Source organism: Lutjanus erythropterus, chromosome 6, assembly GCF_056507025.1.
Source record: "Lutjanus erythropterus isolate fLutEry1 chromosome 6, fLutEry1.hap2, whole genome shotgun sequence".
NCBI lineage: Eukaryota > Metazoa > Chordata > Actinopteri > Lutjaniformes > Lutjanidae > Lutjanus > Lutjanus erythropterus.
In genome coordinates this window covers 19,309,229-19,332,028 of record NC_139322.1, presented here as the reverse complement: position 1 = coordinate 19,332,028, position 22,800 = coordinate 19,309,229, and the positions used below count along the sequence as shown (strand labels likewise).

At 40.6% G+C, this 22,800-nt stretch overlaps 1 protein-coding gene across 1 annotated transcript; it reads right to left on the bottom strand.

Annotated features, from left to right (window-relative positions):
• erbb3b (erb-b2 receptor tyrosine kinase 3b) lies at positions 1–22,024 on the bottom strand. Its single transcript, XM_084721026.1, has 28 exons — positions 21,805–22,024; positions 16,876–17,030; positions 16,586–16,772; positions 15,354–15,479; positions 15,183–15,245; positions 14,871–14,989; positions 12,802–12,943; positions 12,496–12,609; positions 12,290–12,407; positions 12,124–12,197; positions 11,900–11,990; positions 11,086–11,288; positions 9,927–10,059; positions 9,730–9,823; positions 8,125–8,282; positions 7,420–7,476; positions 5,948–6,089; positions 5,736–5,855; positions 5,489–5,587; positions 5,213–5,398; positions 4,962–5,117; positions 4,773–4,848; positions 4,434–4,580; positions 4,264–4,361; positions 2,816–2,992; positions 2,642–2,713; positions 2,042–2,333; positions 1–1,014 (listed from the first exon to the last, which is right to left on the bottom strand). Exons 1-28 carry the CDS (start codon positions 21,881–21,883, stop codon positions 149–151), a joined length of 4,344 nt encoding a protein of 1,447 aa, XP_084577152.1. The 5' UTR covers positions 21,884–22,024; the 3' UTR covers positions 1–148.
• Positions 22,025–22,800: the final 776 nt, after the last annotated feature.

Sequence of the window (22,800 nt, the reverse complement as noted above, 5' to 3'; positions counted from 1 at the left end):
TCAAGGGGACATTTCTTTTATTACTTTTATCTTTCAAAGTTTTGTAGGTGCTGGAACGCAAAGACAACAGCTGTAAAACATTACAAAAATAACTAAATTTCTAGACACAACTGAAACTGTTGCCATGTCTCTGTCCCAGTCCACATGATTAGGTACGCACAGCATCTGGCTTGAGGAACAGTCTGCTGTGCCAGTAGTCTGGGTTGTCAAATGATGTGTTGCTGCCGGGCTCCCCCATGCCGGCACACACCTTGATGTATCCCCCGATCCCTGCACACCTGCCGCTGCCCGTCTCCTCAGGACCAGCCCTCCCCTTCACTGGGAGGTTCTGGTAGTCTGGCTGCTCCCACCCACTGGGCACCACTCCAAGTCCGGTCATCTCCTCGTACTCCTCCACCTTTTCTTCCCCAGCTGTGAGCACATCTGGCCTGGGCATGACCATACCGCTCAGATTCTCCTGAGGTGTGGGTTGTTTGTTTGTGTTGTGGTACTTCTCCTCTTCCTCTTCCTCCTCCTCGTGCTCTTTTTTCGACACCTCCACTGTTTGGTCTGTTTGGTCTGTCTGTGCTGCGCTCAGTGCAGATGTTTGACTCCCACACCTCTCCCATGCTGGAACCTCTCCCTCCGTAGAGTCGGATCGCCTGATATCCATGTACTCATACCTGCCGATCCCTTGGGCTGCCTCTCCTTCACCATCCACACTATCAGAGTCTCCAGTGAGCTGATGTATCTCACTTCCTTCACACTCGTCCTCTACAGCTGAAACTGGCGTCAGAGTCTCTGTGTCCTCTACAGGTAATGGAGCCATGATGGTTGGAGAGGGTAAAGGTGACGTTTTACAACAAAGTGCCACCGAAGGGGCATCAGCCTGTGATATGATGCTGCCGGTAGTGCAAGGAGAAGTGGGAGACTCTTTGCTCATGATTTCATACTCCTGGGAGGGATTTTTCACCACGAGAGACAGATTATTCTTCAGTCTTGAGCTTCTTCGCCCAGAATGAGGGAATCTGCAGACTGAAGGGAAGAAGAAGAAGAAGAGAAGCCTTTCTAATGTGTTGTTAATTATATTATTTGCCAATTACTTAAAGGACCAATGTGCAAGGTTTACAGGGATTTATTGGCAGAATAAGGCAGAAATGGATTATAATATTTAGTGTGTTTTTGTTAAGCCTCATTCACACATGCAGCTTTTCCCAAAATGCTCCAGCACTTTTCCTGGAAGGGGTCATGTATGAATAAGAGCCAATGTCAGTTTTCTGGGAAATCTGCTCTGGCAGTTTTCCACCCCGTGACCAAGTAACATTACAGGGAATATGCCGGGAAGGCTATTGTTTTCTAGAACTTTTCTGTTCTGTTTTGGAACTGTTCTGTTCTACAGCTGCTCTACTCTCTCCTATTATCAGATGTTTTTCCACTATTATCATAGCATTGATTGATGTCTTTTGTAGACTATAAAAGAAGAGATTTTCTTTATTCTGTCTTTAAAGCCCATTAGCTCTCGGTTCTATTTCATTCTGTGTGTTCCAGAACTGTTAAAACTGGTCTATTCTGATCTAGAACTGTCCTCTTCTGTCCTATAACTATTCTATTCTGTTTAAGAACTATTCTGCTCTAGAATGTTCTGTTTCAAACAATATAACCATCACTGCCCACATGCCTCCATGTGTCCATGTCCTTTATGTTGGCGTGGTTGTTAGGCAACACATCCACAAAGAGGCGCCACTCAGTCAAACATTACCTCAAAGAAGAAGAAGAGTTTAGAACCAAAGAGCCATTAAATACACTGGGATGTGATGGAGAATTCTTCTAACTAACTAAATAACAACAAACGCCATTTCCAATACTTCCAATACTGTGTCTGTGGTATGTGTCATACACAGATGAAATGACCATAGAGTGCAGGCAGAAGGCTCTGTACATATCTGTATGCACATCTAATGATAAGCAGAAATTAGCCTTTAATCCTTCACACGGGTCCTTTAAAATAAACAAAACAGCCAAGGAAATAATCTAAAAAGTGAGCTCAGTGCTGAAAATGTACCTCTCTCTGGAGTAACAGGTGACCCAGCCAGGACATAGCCATAGCAGTCCACCTCTTCCTCTTCCTCTGCCGTCCACACCTTATACGAGGACGGACTTGATGCCGTTGAGAGCTTCCTGTGCCGATTGATGGATATTCGAGGATTACCTCTCTCGGAGCCAAACCTGGCCCTGTGAAGACTCCCGCTCCGTAAACCTTCGTCACGCAGCTCTGCCTCTCTGCCACTCCCCCTGAACTCTGACCTCTCGGGCAGCGTCCGCACCGAGCTGAGGCGAGATCTCTGAAGCCACAGCTGAGACAGGAAAGAAAAGGCTGATGACTGACGGAGCAGCTGCCCATAGACATGAATCCTATTATGTTTAAATGAGACCAGAGGGACCAGAATGACACAGTGTAATGTGATGTAATAGCCTTCTGGCAAGTGCTGAGTCGTAAAATATGTTTTAATACAGCTCCTGGCAAATGTAGTGATAATACTGATTAAAGTGGAGCTCTTACAGCTGAATATATCTACTTAATCACTTGTGTAATGCAAGCATCAAACATCATTAGTCTTATAGGGTGGGAATGTGTTTGTTTGCATGCATTTGTGTGTCACACCTGGCGGATGCTGTCGACAGGGCTGGGGGTCATTGGCAGGTATCCAATAGGTCCTGCCTGAGAAGTGCCACTCTACAAATCAGGGAAGAACACATGTTATATGCTGGATCCCTTGGCTCTGATCCAGTCACAGTGGCCATCGAAATGTATTAAATCTAAGATGTATTTCATCACCCTGTAAGAATTAATCCGTGAACGAGACAGACTCCAGGATGGAGAGTGTTGGAGAGGAGGAGTAGCCAAACCATCCTCCAGCCCCTCCTCGTCTTGGTCCTCCAAATCTGCATCCAGAAGCCCTCGCTCTGATTCCCTTCGATGGATCTCTCCTGAGGCCGTTTCTGCCCCTTCCACCTACAGAATAGCATTGAAGCACAGGGATTAAAGGGATAGTTCGAAGAATGTTTGAAGTGGGGTTGTTTGTGGTGCTACAGTTAGTTTATTACTGACAGTAGATGGAGGTCAGCATGCCTCCAATTTGTAGAAGCAGAAAGGAGTACAGGTGGGGAAGCTAAACAATGTATTTCTGTGGACAGGGTCAACAGTAAAACATATTTTAGCCACCTAAAAAAAAATCTATATCTGCTTAAGTATACGCTCTATTTACTATTCTAATATTTTCATCACTTTATTTTACAGTGAGACAGCTATTTTCGATGGGAAGCTGCTGTTATGTAAGCAAAAATATCCACTGCTATGTAAGACAAATATCGCTCTCTTCAATCCAACCAGACTCCTTTGACAATGAAGTATTTTCACCTCACAGAACACCTGAGTCTCTGGTGTACCGTATCAATTGGTAAGATTTTTGTATTATTATGTGACTGTGTTTTCAAGGGTAAGGTCAGATTAATCAATGTCACAAAATAAAACAAACATACTAACAGACTGAGGCAGGGCGTGGTGCAGAGCTCTGTGTTCTGCAAGATAAAATAACTGTTTTTGCCAGTCTGGTTGGTTTGGAGTAAGTGACATTTGGTTTACATAACTTTGCTTTCATGTCAGAAAAGGTTGTCTGACAGCAGGTTAAAGTGGGGAAAAGTGGTGAAAATATATTATATAATTAAACTAGGGTTGTCCCAAATGCCATATTTTGGGCTTCAGAGCTTCGGTAATCATCAACAGAGGAAAGGATCAGGTGGTGCTCACTCCTGACAGTTGTGCTTCTATGCATAATTTGGCAGTTTAGGACCAGCTCTGGTCACTGATTAATATATATTTCTGAGGTAGGGCGGTGCAGATTAGCTCTCATAATGTGTTGGCTGGGTGGTGATAAAGACTGTAAGACCTGTGCATCACTAATTTAGAAGGGGAAAATGAATATCTGAATGCCAAAATTGAAACTCAAATGCTGACCCATCAAATAAACATTCAGGGGTATGGGGTTAGGGTATAGTCCTAACTTAACCTGATGTTGACTTTTTGCAGTGGATCTTTGTCGAAAGCAGTACATTGCTTTGTTTCCTACACTGGTACTCCTGCTGCTTCTCCAAACTGGGGGTGTGTCATCTACTGTAGGCAATTCACTGACTATGGATAATTACCTCTTAAAACCCTATTTCAAAAAATACAAACCGGCCTTTTAAGTCTAAGTATACAGGCATTGGAACGATGGATAGCCTCACCTTGATAACAAGATATCGAGGTGGGTCTCTTGCCATGCGAGTGAAGTCACTGGCCAGCTCTTTGAAGGTTGGCCTTATATTTTCATCAATCATCCAGCCTAAAGAGAAGAAGTAAAACAGTTCAGGTCATGTCTTTGTGTGTTCCTGCAAACTGGTGTGACGTCACTCACATTTAACCATGACCATGTAGACGTCTATGGTACAGATGTGGGGCTGTGACAGTCGTTCGCCCTTCTCCAGCAGACTGGGCACCTCCTGAGGCTGCACGGATGCGTACGGCTCCGCCCCAAATGACATCATCTCCCACACGGTCACCCCTGTCCGGGAAGAGAGACACCACCATTAATTACTCTCTCTGCCAAAATTCACGGACAGTAGCCTTCAAGAGGTCATTTTATTCATTTATTGGCACACACACCACACACACTCAGACAAACACACACACACACACACACACACACACACACACACACACACACACACACACACACACACACACAGCCTCTTACCATAACTCCACACATCACTTTGATGAGTGTATCTTCGAAACAAGATGCTTTCAAGTGCCATCCATTTTATGGGTGTCTGGATTAGGAGACAAATAGCAGACAAGTCATACAGATTGGTTCCATTACAGATCCAGAAGAGACGGTGATGACTTAACAAGTTGTATCTCAAAACAAATGAGTCATAAGAACCTTTGTGTCAGTGTAGACGTATTTCTTGTCATCAGGGTAAAGAAGGTCTGCTACACCATAGTCAGAGATCTGGACCTGATAGTCGTTCTTCAGCAGGATGTTGCGGGCAGCGAGGTTCCTGTGGACCATGCAGTGTTCCTCCAGGTAGTACATACCCTGAGATACAAACATATTAACAGTATCTACCCTACATATACCCTGACAGCTGATTCATAGCATGTTGTTGCTAAAAACAATCCAGCAGCACTCACTTTAGCAATCTGCACACACCAGTTGAGCAGGCGCTGCGGGTCCAGACTGTTCTTGTGGTGCCTGATGTGCTCCAGTAAGGAGCCCTGTGAACTCAGCTGGGTCACCAGTTGCAGACTGGGACCTGGACAGATGCCCAGCAGCCTAACGATGTAGGGATGGTCCAGGCTGCCCATAGACAGCATATGCTACAGCACACAGAGAGCAAGTTGATAAAACAATGTATATATATATATGTTTTGATTTCTTTCAAGAGTGTAAGAAGCGCTAATTCTCACATCAGTGATCTCAGTGAAGGTCTGCCTGCCTGAGCTATCCTGGATGGTCTTAATGGCCACAGGGATCTTCACTGTCTCTCCTTCTGGAGTCCAAAAACCCTTAAATTAAAAGAATTAATAAATGCACAGCAGCAGTCACATCAGTTCACATTTGTCTGTGAGACTTGTATAAGACTGCAAATCTGAAAATATAACAGTACATAAATCAGTAGTCACTGTCCAAAAAGACAAAGAGGTTAATAAAAACCTTGTTCACTGTGCCAAAAACTCCAGAGCCAAGGGCTTTGATTTTTTTCAGCTCTGAGGGCCTCAGGATGCGGGCATGAACCTTGGTTCCTTTTTCCCCGGGACCCAGTGGCTCAAAGCTCTGCCAAAAGACAAAGATAAGATTGTTTTATTTTTCAAATGCACATGGCAGTCAAAGTTTCTCGTGAGGTTGGATGGTGTCTAAATTCTCACCTCTCCGCTCTCCAGGTACCTCCGCATGGCTCTCTTGCGGCGGATGGCCAGGCCTCGGTGGTACAGCAGGCCCAGGAAAAACAACACCAGGCAGAAAATTAAGCCAGCTGGGACACCTAAAGCTATGCCTGTGATCTGACCACTGCAGAGTGAAGCAGAGAGAGATGCTAGTGCTGAAATACAAGGCGATAAAGTCCTGTGGCAACAGCAACAAGCAGATCTAATCGATCAAAAACTGGATTCCTTTCAGGTCAACTGGTTGTTCCAGCTGTTAAGACAATAACCAGTATAAAAGCAAGGAACACATCCTGAGCTAAAAGAACAGTGAAGCACAGGTTTGCGTAGCTCAATTAAAAATATGCCGAATTAGCTCTTAGCAGTTCGTGTTTTCAGTGTTCCCATGGATTACAGACAACAATCACTGAAGTAATGACACAAAGTAAAACCTAAAAACATGATGATTCACAGGCATGTTCTGGAGTTAGGAGGGATGTCTTTTACACTGCTTTCTACGCAGATTTATTCTATTGTGTACAATGATATCCTTAGAAAGTGTAAATCATGTTGAATCTACAAACAGGCCTGTGTGTATCATGTCTGTGTTTTAAGATTTGAGTTTTCAGTCCAAGAAAGAGTGTCATTTTTGACACAAATTGCAGCAATCAGGTGCCTTCTTCGATTGCCTCCATGAGACCTGTGCCAGCTGTTTTTATAACCACAACATGCACCTGTCCCTTTCACCCGACTCAGTGTCTTTGTCTCTCCCATCTACCAGTCTGAAATCCTCTGCTTTACAAATTAGTCAGTTTAGTGTTTTTTAATCAGTCTCTGCATCAAAGCAATTACTGGAGACTTTGTCTTGTGATGCTTTACCTGTAGAGTAAGACACTACCATCAACCTTTCCACTGTTAAAAAAGAGGACTCAGCACAGCTAGCTTTTCTAGTTTGTCCACAAATATTCATGGTAGCAAATGCAAAAATGAGTAAGAAGTGAATGGTGAGAGCAAATTTGGTCTTACTGTGCAACAATGTATTTGTCAAATCCTTAGCCATTTGCTGTCAGAGTCTCAATGATGATTTCACAGGTCAAAAACATTGATAAACACACCAGCTGGCAGCAACTAAATGAGATATGTGAATTGTAACATATGCAAAACATATAAATGTTTTTAAAGTTTTATATAGATTTACTCTGCTGTAAAATTAACTGAGGAAAAAACAAAAAGATGTAGAGATAAACATGGGGCTACAGAAACTGAGATGATCAGTCAGTGACAAAATGAGAGGTTCGGGTGTGCAGTTTCTGATAATAACAGATGCAGTACTGCAAACTGCATGTTGCAATACAATTTGCACTTCAACTGGCTAACTGGCATGTAACACCCATCCTAATGTGTCACAGTGAGTTGTGGGTGGATCTCACATATGGAAGTGTAGTGTTTTATATTCACCAGCAGGGGGAAACACTCACCTACTAACTGCCAGTCTGCCTGCCTCTAAACAATCATTTAACCCAGGGCCTGAGCATCTGTAACACACAAACACATCATCACCTTCAACATTTCAGGGTCCCTTGACATTTCCCACATCACTTTCCAGATTCAATTTTCCAGACTTCTCTGTTGATTTTTCAGAGCATATTTGAATATCTGAATACAAATAGCTAGATGCTTATTATGCATGTAAATGGTTTTAAAGTCCAGCTGTTAACATGTATGTTACATTCTGATTATGCATGCTATTATGTTGCCAAATAATCGTCTCATACAAATCAATAACACCAAACTCAAGTTCAGTGCGTAGCATTTTATTCAAGCTGCAATGCTAAAACAGTGCAATGTTATTCAGTGTTTGTCATAGCTGTATACATTCAACCCCTACAGAAACAGACAGGATGTTCAGGTACAGTTCACCAGGGAGCAAGAGAAGAGAGTCCATTGACTTCACTGGCTGTTAGATGCAGTAAAACATAAAACATACTTGTAAACACTGTTCAACAAATAACTATATGTAAAGTCAAGTAATAACTAGTATTCACAAACATCTCTGTCCACAGAGGAAGTAAACTAACCAGTGCTCCCTAATACTGCATAGGGACACTGAATTCATTGGGTTATTTACTGTTGCACATCAATGGGTGAACACATGAAAATGCACATTTTGAGTCCAGTCTCACCCCTGTGTGCAGTTGTGGTGACATGGTTCACAGTGACCCTCCCTGTTGGGGTATTTGAAGATCAGTCCTCTCTGTCCATCGTTCACTCCAGTGGGACAAGAGGACATGCAGTAAGGACCGTCTCGAAGGTTGGCGCACGCCACACACTGGTCTGCACCCTGTCAAAGACAAAGAGGAAGGCAGAAAAATATGGGAGAAACTGAAACAGAATAAGAGACATTATGCTTCATGTTGTTTTGCCATAGCTCTGAAATATCAGTAGCCTAAGGGCCCAGTTAGTCATGCACGAATGCGGGGGAGTGGCCATCGTCTGCTGAAGCGAATGTCTTCGCTATTGGTCAAGGCTGTGACTCCGCCTCCTCAAACCTCAGCAAAGACGATCTCAGCACAAGGAAAGCATGTGAATTTGTGGCCACGCCCTTTAATTCATGCAAACCAGGCCTTAACTGTGCTGTGTATTGATAAAACCATGGCACTGTCCATGGTGCTGAAGTAAGAGACGGATTTGTTATTGCAAATTTTTCGTCTCACGCCCTTCTGTCAGTTTCGTCTTGGTAACAGAGTGGAGATGTCCATCCCTTCTATTAAAAATTAACAAATCGCCCACTGATGGGGAGACTTTGTAACCTGCAACAATGAAGGTGTGGTCTAAGAAACTGCCTAAATGTAGATTGATTCCAACACAGAATAAATTATTAATTTATGACCATTAGCTACCATATATAATTTCTTTCTTAATGGAAGATCGCAGTGACTCGCCAATATTTTGCTGAGGTTTTTGTTGGGCAGAAGGTGTCACAAGGGCATCAAAGAACTACAGTTGTTTGAGACATATAAAGCCATTTCTTTCAGTAATTTAGATGGTCAACTCTGCAATGTTCTTCTAATGCAGGACAAACAGCATCACATCTAGACAGTATTACTATCATTACTGTATCAAGTGTGTATGTTAGAGTTCAAGGGTGAACAGAGACTTTCCGGTGGAAATTACACCCTTAACCACATCAAGAAAACATTAAAGGCCCAAATGCACTGCAAGTGTCTGATGTGCATGATTTGAAATACACATTTTGGTTTAAATGGACAAATGTGCACCATGAGCATTTTGCAGTGCGTCATACGGCCTTGATGCTCCTTCTCTGACCTTGTCTTGTTTCAGTGTTGGAGCATCAAATGAGGACTCAGCGATTATATGATCATAATATAAACTGACATTCTCTCACCACGCCAACTGTGAAAGCGTTCCTGAAAAATGTTTTTTTTTTTCCAAGAGGACAATATTTTATTAAAGAAAGTTTAAATAATCATTGACAATAATACTAAATAAATAAACTGATATAAATAACAACCTTGTCATAAAATACAGCTGGTTCTGTGGTGTTGGCATTTCAAATCTGATGCCTGCAGTGGGTCATAGGAGCATCAACTGACAAATAAGTCAGGTCAATTATCAAGATCAGTGAGTTTGGTCCTTAAGACAAACCAGTGCACTCTTGCATATTTAAAGTATCTGTCATTCCTCCAGCAAATATCATGAGTTGGTAGCGAAATGAGAACTCATGCAACAGCACTGGGCCGCACAGTAGTAATAGGAAGTTTTATTACCTGTCCAGTACAGCTGACTCTCCCACTCTGAGGTTTACACTCCGGATGACAGGCGACACACTCACCATCAAGACCAGCAAATTCCCTCGGAGCTCTGAGGACACAATATTAACAATATGTACAGTTAAGAAAAACGAGTAAATTCCACCTACGAACAACATCAGTAAGAATATGAACACATACATGTATCTACTGACCCAGAGTAAAAATTACAGCTGCCCACACACGTGCCATCTCGGCTGTAGTTCCTACAGGCGAGACACTGATCGGGCCCCGGGCCCCAGCAGCCTGAGTCTGAACACAGGGGGTCACACACATGGCCTTCTGCAACTGCACACACAACAATATAAGAAAAGTATCGGAAAACATCTGCAGCAACATGATCATGTGTACATTTCACTCAAAGTAATACAACTGAAATAAAGAAGAAGATAACGTGGACTTAATGTTTCAGATAGTTGAGCAGTGAGAACCAGAAGGATGTAATTGGTATTTTGGGTGAGTTATATCTCAAATGAAAGCTCTTGATGAGCTCTTTTGTCCTAAAAAAACATATGTGAATTCTGAACCAACCAAGAGTTATTGCTTTTTGACGTTTGGAATATGGGGACCCAGGCACAGGTAACAGAGAACGCGGGTACAGAAAGGCCCAAGGAAATTAATGAACATGAAAATATATCATTTAAAATCAATTAGAAACTGTCTGAAATATGTTGCTGTGTATTATTATAAAAACTTTTAACGGGTTAGCATTTCTAATATTTGATCTCTGTCTTCAATAGTTTATTTGACCGAATGGTTGTTTAGCTAAAATCAGTGAAATTAATTGTTATTCAGTGAACTAATTATTAGATAGATAACTTTTGATCGATATTTTATATATTATCACAGTTTTTTATTAGGTCAAACGTCACTTACACCTGTCTGGTTCTCGCCCTCGTAATGTATCAATAAAGAGATTGATATTGAAGTTAATCGCACGGTTTGGTTAAATCCTCAATTACAGAATTCCAAGGTCTGTTATTTCTGTATAGCAGACTGTTATTATGAAGAACAGACCATTGCTATGGACACAGTTCTGATCATAGACTCTGGAGAAGCAATAAAATAATTTTTAAATCACTAAAATACTTTTAAAATGTATATTTTGTGTAAAATTCTATCTACCTATCTACCTATCTACCTATCTATCTATCTATCTATCTATCTATCTATCTATCTATCTATCTGTCTATCTATTTTTTGCAGTAAGTAACCATGTAATAAGCAGGATAATGTACAGTGAGCAGGACATAAACCCCTTCAGGTTGAACAAATTTAACATTCTGGATTATAGAAGAGTTTTGTCACTCTCACCACACTCTGCCAGTGGCCTGTTGTTGTTGAGGCTGTTGACTCGAACTCTCTGGCCTCTGAACAGCTGTGCCCAGTTCACAGTGTGGTGGTAACAGAGGTTGGCATTCTGACTGATGTACACACTGCCGTCACTGATCTCCCGGAGAGAGCGCAGACCCAGTGAAGTCAGAGTCGGGATGCGCATCACCATCAAAGAAAAACGCCTTTGGTCAGAGGGTTCGGGGGCAGACGAGGATACAGACAAAAAAAAAACCAAAAAAAACAACGAAAAACAACAAAGAAGTTAGTTGGAGAGAGATTTTAAGTAAAGCAAATGTCAATGAATCTTACTCAAAATTTGTAACACTGGGTTGTTTCAGCAGGTTATGTTTTAGCTCTAAGATAAATGGCATGCTGCAGCTTGGGTGTCTGCATTATAGGGATCACACACATGCACTCCATACCTGTGCGCTGCTGTGAAGCATAGAGAGAGAAGAGAGAGGTTAGAAAGTGTCAACATGACGCACCGAGGGCTCATCATGAGGTGTTAACACGGAGAGCAGCTTAGAAAACTGAGCAGACAGACAGGAGGGTGCAGAGTGTGTGAGACAGCAGTGATGACACATACTTATGCAACACACTTAACACGTAATACAGACAGATATTACTTTGGACAAGAACACAAGCGTCAGAACCAGCCTGTGGCATGAAGCGGGTGTTTATGGCCCTGCAGCCAGCAGACCTATGTTAATTTGTTTTATCTAGTGAATTTATTTTCTTTTACTGCTTTAATTTTAGGGTAGATCAACTTCCCCTGGACATCAGCAATCCTTACTTGTAGAGCGACCTCCCTTGAATGGTGGTGAGACTCGAAAAAGCTGACAGATCATTCAGTTCTTTGGGCCACGACTGGATGTTCAGGATGTCTGATGATAAAACAGATAATATTCACACTCTGTCAACATATTTTCCCCAGGAAGGTAGGAAATCAATTTAAAGCTGTCTCGTCTTGAAAAATGGTTGGAATCAGCAAACTTTACTGCACATGTAAATACAAACCTGTTATTTCTCTGACTGTGCGGAACACCTCCAGCTTTTTGGCGTCAAGGGGCGGGATGTTTTTAAAGTCGTCTCTATTAAAAAAAAAAAAAAAAAAAACCAGACATATGAAGCTGACTATGCAACACTGCACTTTGAGATTCTTAAAGCAGGGTTAAACAATTACCCAAGAATCCCTGTGACCAGGAAGTGAAGGCTGCCCTGGATCTTGGTGCAGTTGACAAAGCTGTCGATGTTGCTGGAGTCGACGGTCTGTCTGTGTTCAGCACCAGTGCCTTCACAAACTACACAGATGACCAAACACCACTGTTAGATTTAAAGACCAGAAAAGAAACTCAGTACAATAGGTGAAAAATGTTTGTTAGTGTCGACCTTTCGGGCAGAGTCCACTGCAGAGCTCACACTGCCTCTGGCCTTCTCTCTCCACCTCCATCTTGTCTGGAGGACAAACGCTCACGCAGGAGCTGCCGTCCACCACAAAATGAGCTATGAGGAAGAAGAAAATAAGACGCTGTTGATAAATTTCAGTAGCAACAGATGAGTCACTGGCAATGTTTAAGAACCAGCATCACATCTTTACAGTACTGAGAATATAGTTAGGTTAGTTTTTGCATAAAAAAAGTTTACAAGAAAACATGTTGAGTGTGCAAAACACGCAAGGAAACAGAGGTCACTCACTGGGGCACTGGGAGACACAGATGGATCCATACTGGTATTTTGCGTTTGGGTTGGTCTCCATTTGAAACGTCTGCTTGTTATAGATCAAAGTCTGGGGACACTGAGGCACACAGGCTCCAGAGTCGTTGAAATGACGACATGCCTATACAGGTACACACACACACACACACACACACACACACACACACACAGATAAGTTAAATTTGAGTAATTTCTTTATGGAATGAGATATCCATTTAAAAACACTGACATTCTATGTGTAAAACATATGGCTAGAAATCATAAAGGAACCTATAAAGATTGTTTTGGATGTTTTTGCTCAAATCAAACAAAGCTTTTCAGCTTAATGTGACTTCTTTCTGCTGCCTAAAACATCATTATACAGTACAAGCTGTTAGTGTGATAGGGGAGTTGTAGTTCCTCTTTTTCTTTTTCTTTTTCCCAAACCCTTCGGACTGGTTTTTACCGAGAAATAGAAATAAGGAATGGTTTGTGTGTTATTGAAATGACCAGAGACCCCAGCTTGGAAAGCTCAAGAAAACACTACAGCTCCAGCACCTTCCAGCTCAAAGACTTTTGTATGAAAACCAGCTGTTTTATTTCGGGATCCATCCAACACCAACGTGAAACTGCAGTGAAGAGACAAGACAGAGCCTGTCACTCACGGGAGCAGAGACCATTGCTGGCGAGGCCTAAGTCAAGGGACTTCAGTGAGCTAAACCACGTCCTGGCTGTTTCTGTTCTTAAAAAACAATCTAGTTTTGTCATTTGAGCCAGCAGTGTTCTGTATGTTGCAGGATCCTTCATAGTTCTGAAAATATATAGACATAGTGGTTGAGCTTGCAGATTTGCATTTTATAGACTATTAGCCTTAGTGGAAGTCTGATGCTGTGTCTATATGGCAATGTCAGTCTGTCTGTCCACCACTTTGGTCCAGAAATCTTGTACAGACATGTATGGTCTCTAGTGGATGAATCTTTAAGATTCTGGTGATTGTCTGACCAAAAATCTTGTGAATGACTGTTGAATGGTTTGCTGCGAAAATTTGGTACACAGATTAATGTGTCCCTCAGGATGACTTGTAAAAACCTCTCAGCCTTAGCTCTGCTTTGTGTTTAGCACTAATAAACAAATCTTATCATGCTAGCATTTCTCACCAAGATGTAAACATGGCAGACATCATACCTGCTAAATGTCAGCATGTCAGCACTGTAACTGCGAGCATGCGAAAAGATAGCATTTAGCTCAAAGCACAGCTGTAGGCTACAAGTAGACCCACAGCCTCACAGCTGCTAGCATGACTGTTGTCTTGTTTACCCCCCAGGCAGCCATGTTTTTTAAATTCACCTGCTATGAAATACTGGATTCGAAAATCAAACCCAGAAGACAAAAAATAAGCTGATTTAGAACAATTTGAACTTGTTGCTGTTTGGCAACTGACTCTCAAAGTGGGTTGAGTGTCCACAGTGCTTGATGTGTCTGCTGCAGGGGGATTTCCATTCCACACTACTGTACAGCATTACTGTAACTAAGTCCAACAGCTGCCTGGAAGATGGAAATCAAATCCAAGGAGTGTGTGAGGCGAGTCAGCCTTCATCCACTGTGGCCTTGTCTCTGGAACAGTCTGCCTGACAGATCTGAGGACCTCCACCTGTGTGAACTTTTTTTTAAAAAAAACGAAACCTCAAGACGTAACTTCTTATCCTGGGTTTTATTTATGGTGCCTCCTCATTTGTTGCCTTAGTTTTTTAACATTAATTGTTTGTTTTCATACTTTTGATCCACTGTGTTTATCTTAATGACTTTTATTGATTTTTTAACATTTTATTGTTGCAATTTTCTTGCAATTTACTGTTATTTATTTTTAATCTTGCTCTGTGAAGCGCTAAAGTTGACTTGAGTATGGTCTGGACTTTTTTGTATTTCACAACAAAATCCAATGTAATTGGAAGCACTGACTGAACTGAAATTAGCAAACAAAGTATTATTTCAATATAGGAAACAAAACAGAAAAAAAAAATCTTTTCATTTTATGTTGTTAACCTGCAGTATTGTGTCAGAGCACTTACAAAACAGTCGACGTCCAGAGGGCCTTTACATCCCGCTGCACACTCTATGTGACAGCAGTCCCTGGGGCTGGTCCCAAAACAGCGTCCATTACACTGTGGAGCGCACACCGTCTTAGTCACTGAGACACACAGGAGAGACGGGTTGAACAGAGGTCACCATGTGCATGTGTATATGAGTGCGATGTGTCTCTGTGTATTTCTGTCTATGAAGAGAGACATTCTGCGAAGAGAAAGAATGAGGAGGAGGAGCGGAGTGATGCAACACAGAGAAAATCAGGGAGAAACAGGGAAACAGAACAATTGAGGACTCACAGATCTGACATTGGTCCTTGTTTGGCCCCCAGCAGTAATCTCCACAAGATTTGTGGCATGGGCCTGCAGAGAGAGAAAGACAACAAGAAACAGAGACAGAAAGAAAGGCAGTACATATGAGAAAGAGACAATTTAGAGATAATTTGGGGATATTTGTGAAATAGGACCGACCTCTCTCTCCATTGTACTGGATGTCAATAGGAGCGCTGTTGTCTCTGATGATGTCTTGCCAGAAGATCCAGGGGCCGTAACTCAGGTACTTGTTGTTAATAATCTGCACTCCTCCTTCCAGAATCTCTGTAAAGTAAATGGGTGAGAGATTATTTAAACAACGGAGAGAGCTGACAGGAGATCTTTCAGCTGACGCTACAGTAAGACTTAAGTTCACACCCCAGAAACTGCAGTGTAACGGTTATGTGTATAGTATTAAATATGAAATACTTAGTTGGTGTATATCACTGTATACAAGTCAATAACTACTGGCAACTGGGGGTAACAAATTTGCATTTAGGAGAGACCTAGGGGTAAATTACCCCATAAATACATTTTAAATTAGGATACATATCAAATAATTGCAAGGTCCCGACATATGTGGGGCGGTCATGAAAATGTCTTCTTAACATCAGTTTTGATCAACAAATTCATCTTACATTGGACCCACAACTGTGCAATTCCTGAGTAGTTTGTCATCATTTTAAAAACATAAATATGTCTATGTTATAGTTATAGCAACACTGCCCCCGGTATGTGAAAATGAAATAAAATGATAAATAAAAAATGAATGTCTGATTTCCGTTTAGCTGCTTCAGTTTCAGGGTCCTGGTATTGTTCACGCTGGCTCACTGTCACACTGTCATGACTTACTGGTACGCTTGATTAGGCATTAATATGATTAGTTATGCTTGTGGTTTTCCTGCTATGATGAGTCAAAATATCTGCTGTGAAAAGGGCCACTTGGATAGACTTTGGATCCCCTGTTGTCATGGGATGTCAACGATTTTGAGAATAGAGTGAAGACTAAAACTGAGCTCCAACACAGTGTAAATCACCACCTGTAGTTTTAATACCACTTAAGAAGACATCAAGATATCGCTGAGAATGAGTATGAGGTGACTGAAAAGTTTCCTATATTTTGTCCTGCTACACTGTCAAAGAATGAGTAACTGTGAGCTATAATATCTCTCAACATCTATCTTTCTCCATTAAATGGCACTTTTTATGTTTCTTTCCACAATAAAACTTAAAGAAGCTTATAGCAGGATTTGCAGTTTTCTTTTTGCTGCTGTTGAGTTTAAATGTCTTTCTTCTCGCTATTTTAGATGCCTTAAATCTCAGAAAAGCAGCTTTCTTACATATAGGACATGTTTTGTCCATGTGTCTGGTTTCCCATTAATCCATTTTACCTGTCAGATTGGCAAGGCCCAGCTGCCGCAGGCCGTTGGAGCCGTCTTTGGGGTAGTTGAAGAAGACAGAAAGAGCAAAGCGTCTTTCGTAAAGGCTGTTCCCTCTGATGACCCGCAGCTGCCTGAGAGGAATCTCCTGAAAGTGATTCATGGCAATGAGGACGTAGCCAGTTACCTCTCGGATTCTCTGCAGGGAAAAAAGAAGAGTAAACGTCTACACTTTACCATAGGTAGAGAGAAAGTAGAACTTTCAGTAGAAAGACGTGAGAGAGAGGAAGGATGATCTTTACCATGAGGAAGGAGAAGTCCCAGTTACTCTCAATCTGAGTGATCTCCAGGTTTCCCATGACGATCTCACAGCCATCGTACCGGTCCTTTGTCAGGTTGTACTGATTCTCCTGAGAACCTGTGGAGCTCAGTCCGTTCTGCGTACCAGGACAAACCACTGACACACACAGGGAGGAAGAACATGTGTTACTCTGAATAGTTTGATGGAAACCTGGGATATTTGAAGGAGAAACTGTTGGTTAATATATCACTTTTAATGCTATACTACATGTTTAAGGACCATGACAATATTTTTGCCCGTTTAGCCCACATGTACTTAACATCACAGTTAACTAATATGCAAGTTATGTCCTCATGTTTTTGGAAGCACTTTTCCTGACTGTCCAGGAAGCTATTGATTTCTGCAACATCTGAAACTCAGTTAGTAGACCCTTGAAAGTTGATTGACTTGTGTTAACCACCACAATGAACATCAAGCAGAGGTATCGACACAAGTAACATAATTTGGACTCTAGTCAGACTTGAGTCACAAATTTGATGCATTTAGACTCGACTTAACAAAATCAAAAACTGCTTTCATTTTAACATCAGTGACTTGTGACTTGACGTGTAGTTGAATCTTCTGCAAATACTTGATACCTTTCCACCAACCCCACAGATTAAAACGTTATGTTATTTAAAAAATTTGAATTCACAGATCAATTAATCTAATATATCTAAGAGCATCCAATCAGGTTGCAGGAGAGAACAATGTCGATCTAACATTGTGTTATTGAGTTCCAGTTGGAAAAATGAGCCAAAAAAATATTTTGTTTGCATACAAAAACTATGAGACAGTCAAGAAAAAAAGAACTGCAGTATGCAAAATGTGCAGGTCCCAAATTCCAAACAGAGATGTCACAACTTCCAACTTTGTTCAACATTTGAAGCTGCACAAAGAACGGTAAATCAAAGGTAACACAGTTAGCAAGCTAAAGCTTAGTTTAACAGCTAAGTAACTGTGTAAATCAATGAGGCTGTAAACTCACTGTTACATTATTGACTTGTTTAGGACTTGAAAGTCAAAGTTTAGGACTTATTGGGACTTGATTGCAAAGACTTGAGACTTACTTCTGACTTCCAAAATAATGCCTTGGTCCAAATTCTGGTATCAAGTCTGTATTACGTTTGAAAAGTGCTGCTTCTGCAACACAATGCACTGTACAACAACATAACTACATGGAATTTTTGAAGAGTACTACAGACTGTGATGAATTATAAAGTCAGCCAAATTATATTAACGCTAGAGAGGAATGAATGAAAACCAATGGCAGCTTGGACTGGTTAGATAGCCTATAGCCAGTGTGCAAACTATACCATGGAAGCTCTTTTTTTCGATTCTTGTTGCAAAGACATCAAAAAAACATTTCTTTTTGACAAATCTGTGCGCTTACAAAGCAGTGAAAATAATCACAGCTGTTTGGCATGCAGTCTGAGTGGGACTGAGGATATTTGTTTGTTTCTTTAAATGTTAAAGTGAGTGACGTTTGTGATATTGCATTGCCACACTTCGATAGAGATGGCAAGAATAGCATACATGCCAGTATTATGATGAATCTTCCTCATGCATGTTTCATGCATGAGGAAGATTCATCATCAGTGATAGCCTAATTTGATGCATGATCCATGATGATAAATATACAAAAAAATAGAAATGCATGGCAAAATAGCATATTGTCAATATTTTAGAGCCCCCATATATGTCATATGTTTTCAGGGGAGCTCATGTTTTATTAAGAGAAGCCAGAGAAGCTGGAGTTCACAACCTGCTTGTAACTAAAGCTAAAACATGTAAAAACACTAGTATGTGATGTGAACATTGAATAGTGAATAGCAAACACTTAAGTGCTGGTGTTTTATTGTCTCTGTAGTGTTTATGGGTTTGGTGAGTCTTTGTGGTGCTGTGTGTGTGTGCTGCTGTGTTTGTTGGCTGGATGATTTGATGTGAAGTAGAGTAAAACAGGCAGGCTGTAAACCTGGTACACGGAGCAGTCCGGGCCTGAGGGTGACGGACTGGAGGCCGAGGGTCGAGGAGAGCGGGGCTTTTCTTCAGACAAAGTGCCTCATTGTGATAAAGCTATAAATGTGGACAGTGTGTCCCAGTGAGTGAAGAGTGATGCAGTGACAGACAGTGCTTCTGTCTGTGTGTGAGTGTGTATGTCTGAGGGGGTCTGCGTTGCTGAGATCATACCAACAGACAATGGGCCATGTGTGAGTGGGACATTCTGGCACAGGGAAGGGAAATATCGTGAACGGAAGGAGACATACACACCATCTCGTACTGACCAACAAAAACTCTGGCACTGGCCCTTTATGTGCAGAGATGAGACACCTGCAGCAGTCAACACGAGTCATGTTTCCTGTCTTCACTGGGAACATAAACCAGAATCTTTCAGCTACATAAAAATGACGTTGACTCCTTCCATAAACCAGCGGTGGAAGGTAACTAAGATCTACTCAAGTACCATACTTAAGTACAATTTTGACTTTATTTTACTCAAATATTTCCATGTTTTCCTACTTTTGACTTCTACTTCACCACATTGCAGAGACAAATGTAATTTTTACTCCACAACACTTGCTTGAAAACTTAAGTCACCACTTTGCAGATTCAGATTGATAATTAAAAGATAACAAACAAATAGATGATTATATATGAAACAAATGAGCTCCACCTTTAACCAGCTGCAACATTACAGTGATGAACACATTAATGCACCAATAATTGTCCCTTCCTAAGTCCCGCCCCTTTTTGCAACAGTTGCGCTTGGAACCTCGGTCAACTTTCTCGTCTCCTGCTAGCTAATTATTGGTGTAAATTAGCAAGTAAGTTAGCTAGCATTTGGTAGCATTAGTGATCGGATGTAACCAGCTAGCTAACATTTGATGCAGACTAGCTGTCTAGCTAGTTACAGAACAAAACACTAACTAACTGTCTGATGGTGGATGTATATTAGCCATCTGTGGATATGTGACTTTTACTCATCCCTCAGCAACATCTTTTTAGCATCTTCGAAATTGAGTTTTCCTTTCCACATAGACAAACCAAGCATATAACATGTGCTAGAAACACAGGAAAGGATCATTTTAACCTTCCAAAAGGGCTGGGACTTAGGAAGGGTCAATTAAAATCCAATAATACAATATATATTATTCTGAAATTGGCCAAGTATATTTTGATGCCAGTACTTTTGTACTTTTAACTGGAATGGATGACTTTTATGTACAAATAAGAGTATTTCTACACTGTGATATAGCTAATTTTACATAAGTAGAAGAACTAAGCACTTCCTCCTCCACTGCCATAAAGAACCTTTGAGCCTTGTTGCATGTATTTTTATGGAAAATACCAGAGAGCTGCATGATGACAGATGATTGTGGTATTACCCATATCTTCATGCACTCATTCATTTATTCGTAATTCTCACAAGTAAATATTAGGGAGTGAATAGAAGTCAAACTCACGGACTATCTGTTAGAGTTGTATGATAGTTCTGACTCTGCACAGGCACACATATGCACTAAAATAAAAACAATCATCTGCAGATTGCACACGTCAATATGAACAGGACCAGCTGTCTTCAGTAGCTTTTTACAACTGGGCTCATTGCCATGCAGGCAATTTTGTCTCCACCAGGACACTAATGTTGCTGCCACGTATCACTGGCAGTATATAAAGTGGTGATATATTGCTGCATCAAGGGCCTTGATAAGAGCCCAGTAATAACAGTAAAAGGCTCAAGGAGAAGAGCACAGTAAGTACTGAGTGATGTGAGATAAAAGAAAGTAAAAATGAGGGTTAGGCTAACAGGTCATAAAATGCAGTAATGCATTTAATGTAACTAAGTACATTTATAGTACTTTATAAATTTACTCGATTACATCTCAGAGGCAAATAATGTACTCTTTACTCCACTGCATTTGTTTGACAGCTTTAGTTACTAGTTACTTCACATATGATGATCTTAAAGAATGTGATGCATTGCTACAGTAGACTATGCAGCAATATAGTAGTTAAAATTAGCTCCACCTTAAACATCTGCAGCAGTAAAATGCAACATACACATTAAGGCTGCAGTAATATTAATAAAAAAACATATTTAATAATAAAAGATTCACAGGGATCATTTCACTGCATGAGTACTTTGACTCTTGCTACTATAATACATTTTACTGATAATACTTACTTGAAGAGGTTATTTTACTTGAGTAAAAGTAGAAGTACTATCTAAAAGTACTCTGTTACAAGTAAAAGTCCTCAATTTTAAATTGTTACTCAAGTAAAAGTACATTTGTATTATCAGAAAAATGCACTTTAAGTATCAGAAGTAAAAGTTCTCATGCAGAAAGGCTCCTTTCACACTGTGTTATATTATTATGTTTTTTTTTTTTATCACTAATGAATACATGTAAGAGCATTTTAATGTTTGTCAGTGTGAAGTCAATTTAAGATGTATTTGTATTCTACTTACCTGTTTATGGTATTAGTATACAAGATCATATGACATTTGCATATCATATGCTTTTTTTTTATTGTAAAAAGTAACTAGTAACTAAATTTCCACATGTCCACATTGATAGTTATGAAATGAGTAATATATTTTAAATAAATGTGTTTTTTAAAAAATAGTGCAAACTATTAGTGTAAAATAAATGTAGTGGAATAAAAAGTACAATATTTACCTATGAAATGTAATGGAGTGTAAATATAAAGTAGTATAAAATGGCAATACTCAAGTACACGTATATTATCAAAACTGCACTTAAGTAGTTGAATTAATGTATTTAGATACTTTTCACCACTGATTTCCTGCTCTTAAAGTAGCAGAATTAATGAAATCATGGCCATTAAAACAGGCTAAACAAGACAAGGTTTCTTATAATTATCTTACCTTCGTGTGTTTGGGATGCTGCTGTTTGTAGCCTCCACAATAAAGTCACACACAGTAATATGACTCTCCACTGGATCATGTTGATGTCGAGTCTGTTTAGTGATGTTTTATCATATCACACAGGCTTTAGGTAGTCCTCCGAGTATGGAAGTGTAAAAAAAATAAAGAAAACAAAAAATATTCAGGATCCAGGCTCTGTAAGATGAGAAAGAATAAATATCCAGTAGAGTGAAGGAAACCTTCTTCTTCAAAACCTCGAACAAAACATGAGTAATAAGAGCAGATAAAAGGCGCTAAATGCAACACAGAAAACGACGAACAAGTGGCAGTTTATTTTGACGCTGGGTTTTCCCTCCCGGAGAGGGACATGTGATTGGCCAGGAGCCAGACCTACGCACCAATCAGAGGCTGGTCCGTCATTTTTTACGAGCCGCAGTCTCAATAGTTCCACAGAGCATCCAAGCGTGTAAACATCCCGTTAAATTTATGTGGAATATTTAATACATGCCATAAATTGTCATAGAAATAAAATGCTTCACAATAATCACGGTAGGTCTACATACAAAAATAAAGCTGAATAACATTTAAATCAATTACACTTTTACCTTTATTATGCCATTGTCTGAATTTGTGTGCAAATTAATACTGCTACCATTACTTCTAATATAGTAAATAATATCTAAATGATCTTTTGCATGTGCACCAGTGTGAACACCATGTTCCCTACATGTTCCTTGTATGTTCCCTCATGTATGTGCAGTTATTTTGGTTTCGTGTTGTCAGCGGCTGCATGTGGAAGCAGTGCTGTGGTCCCCCCGTCCAGCAGTCAGTGCTGTGAGTGGCTGCACTGTTTTTCCCAGTAAAGAGCAGTATTGTCCCCGCAGGCCTGTCAACTGGTTAATCACCTCTTTGATGCGTATGGAGCAGCTTGTCACAATGGGCCACATTGTCAGATGGTCAAGTGACTTCTGAACCCAAAACAAGAACATGCTTAAT

What these genes read in the sequence shown, in the direction of transcription:
- erbb3b (XM_084721026.1), bottom strand. Translation starts at nt 21,883, where the DNA reads ATGATCCAGTGGAGAGTCATATTACTGTGTGTGACTTTATTGTGGAGG. An exon ending in AGCTGTAATTTTTACTCTGG is followed by an intron (nt 9,824 to 9,926) that starts GTCAGTAGATAC and finishes TTGTGTCCTCAG; the next exon opens with AGCTCCGAGGGAATTTGCTG. An exon ending in ACCTGTTACTCCAGAGAGAG is followed by an intron (nt 1,015 to 2,041) that starts GTACATTTTCAG and finishes TCTTCCCTTCAG; the next exon opens with TCTGCAGATTCCCTCATTCT.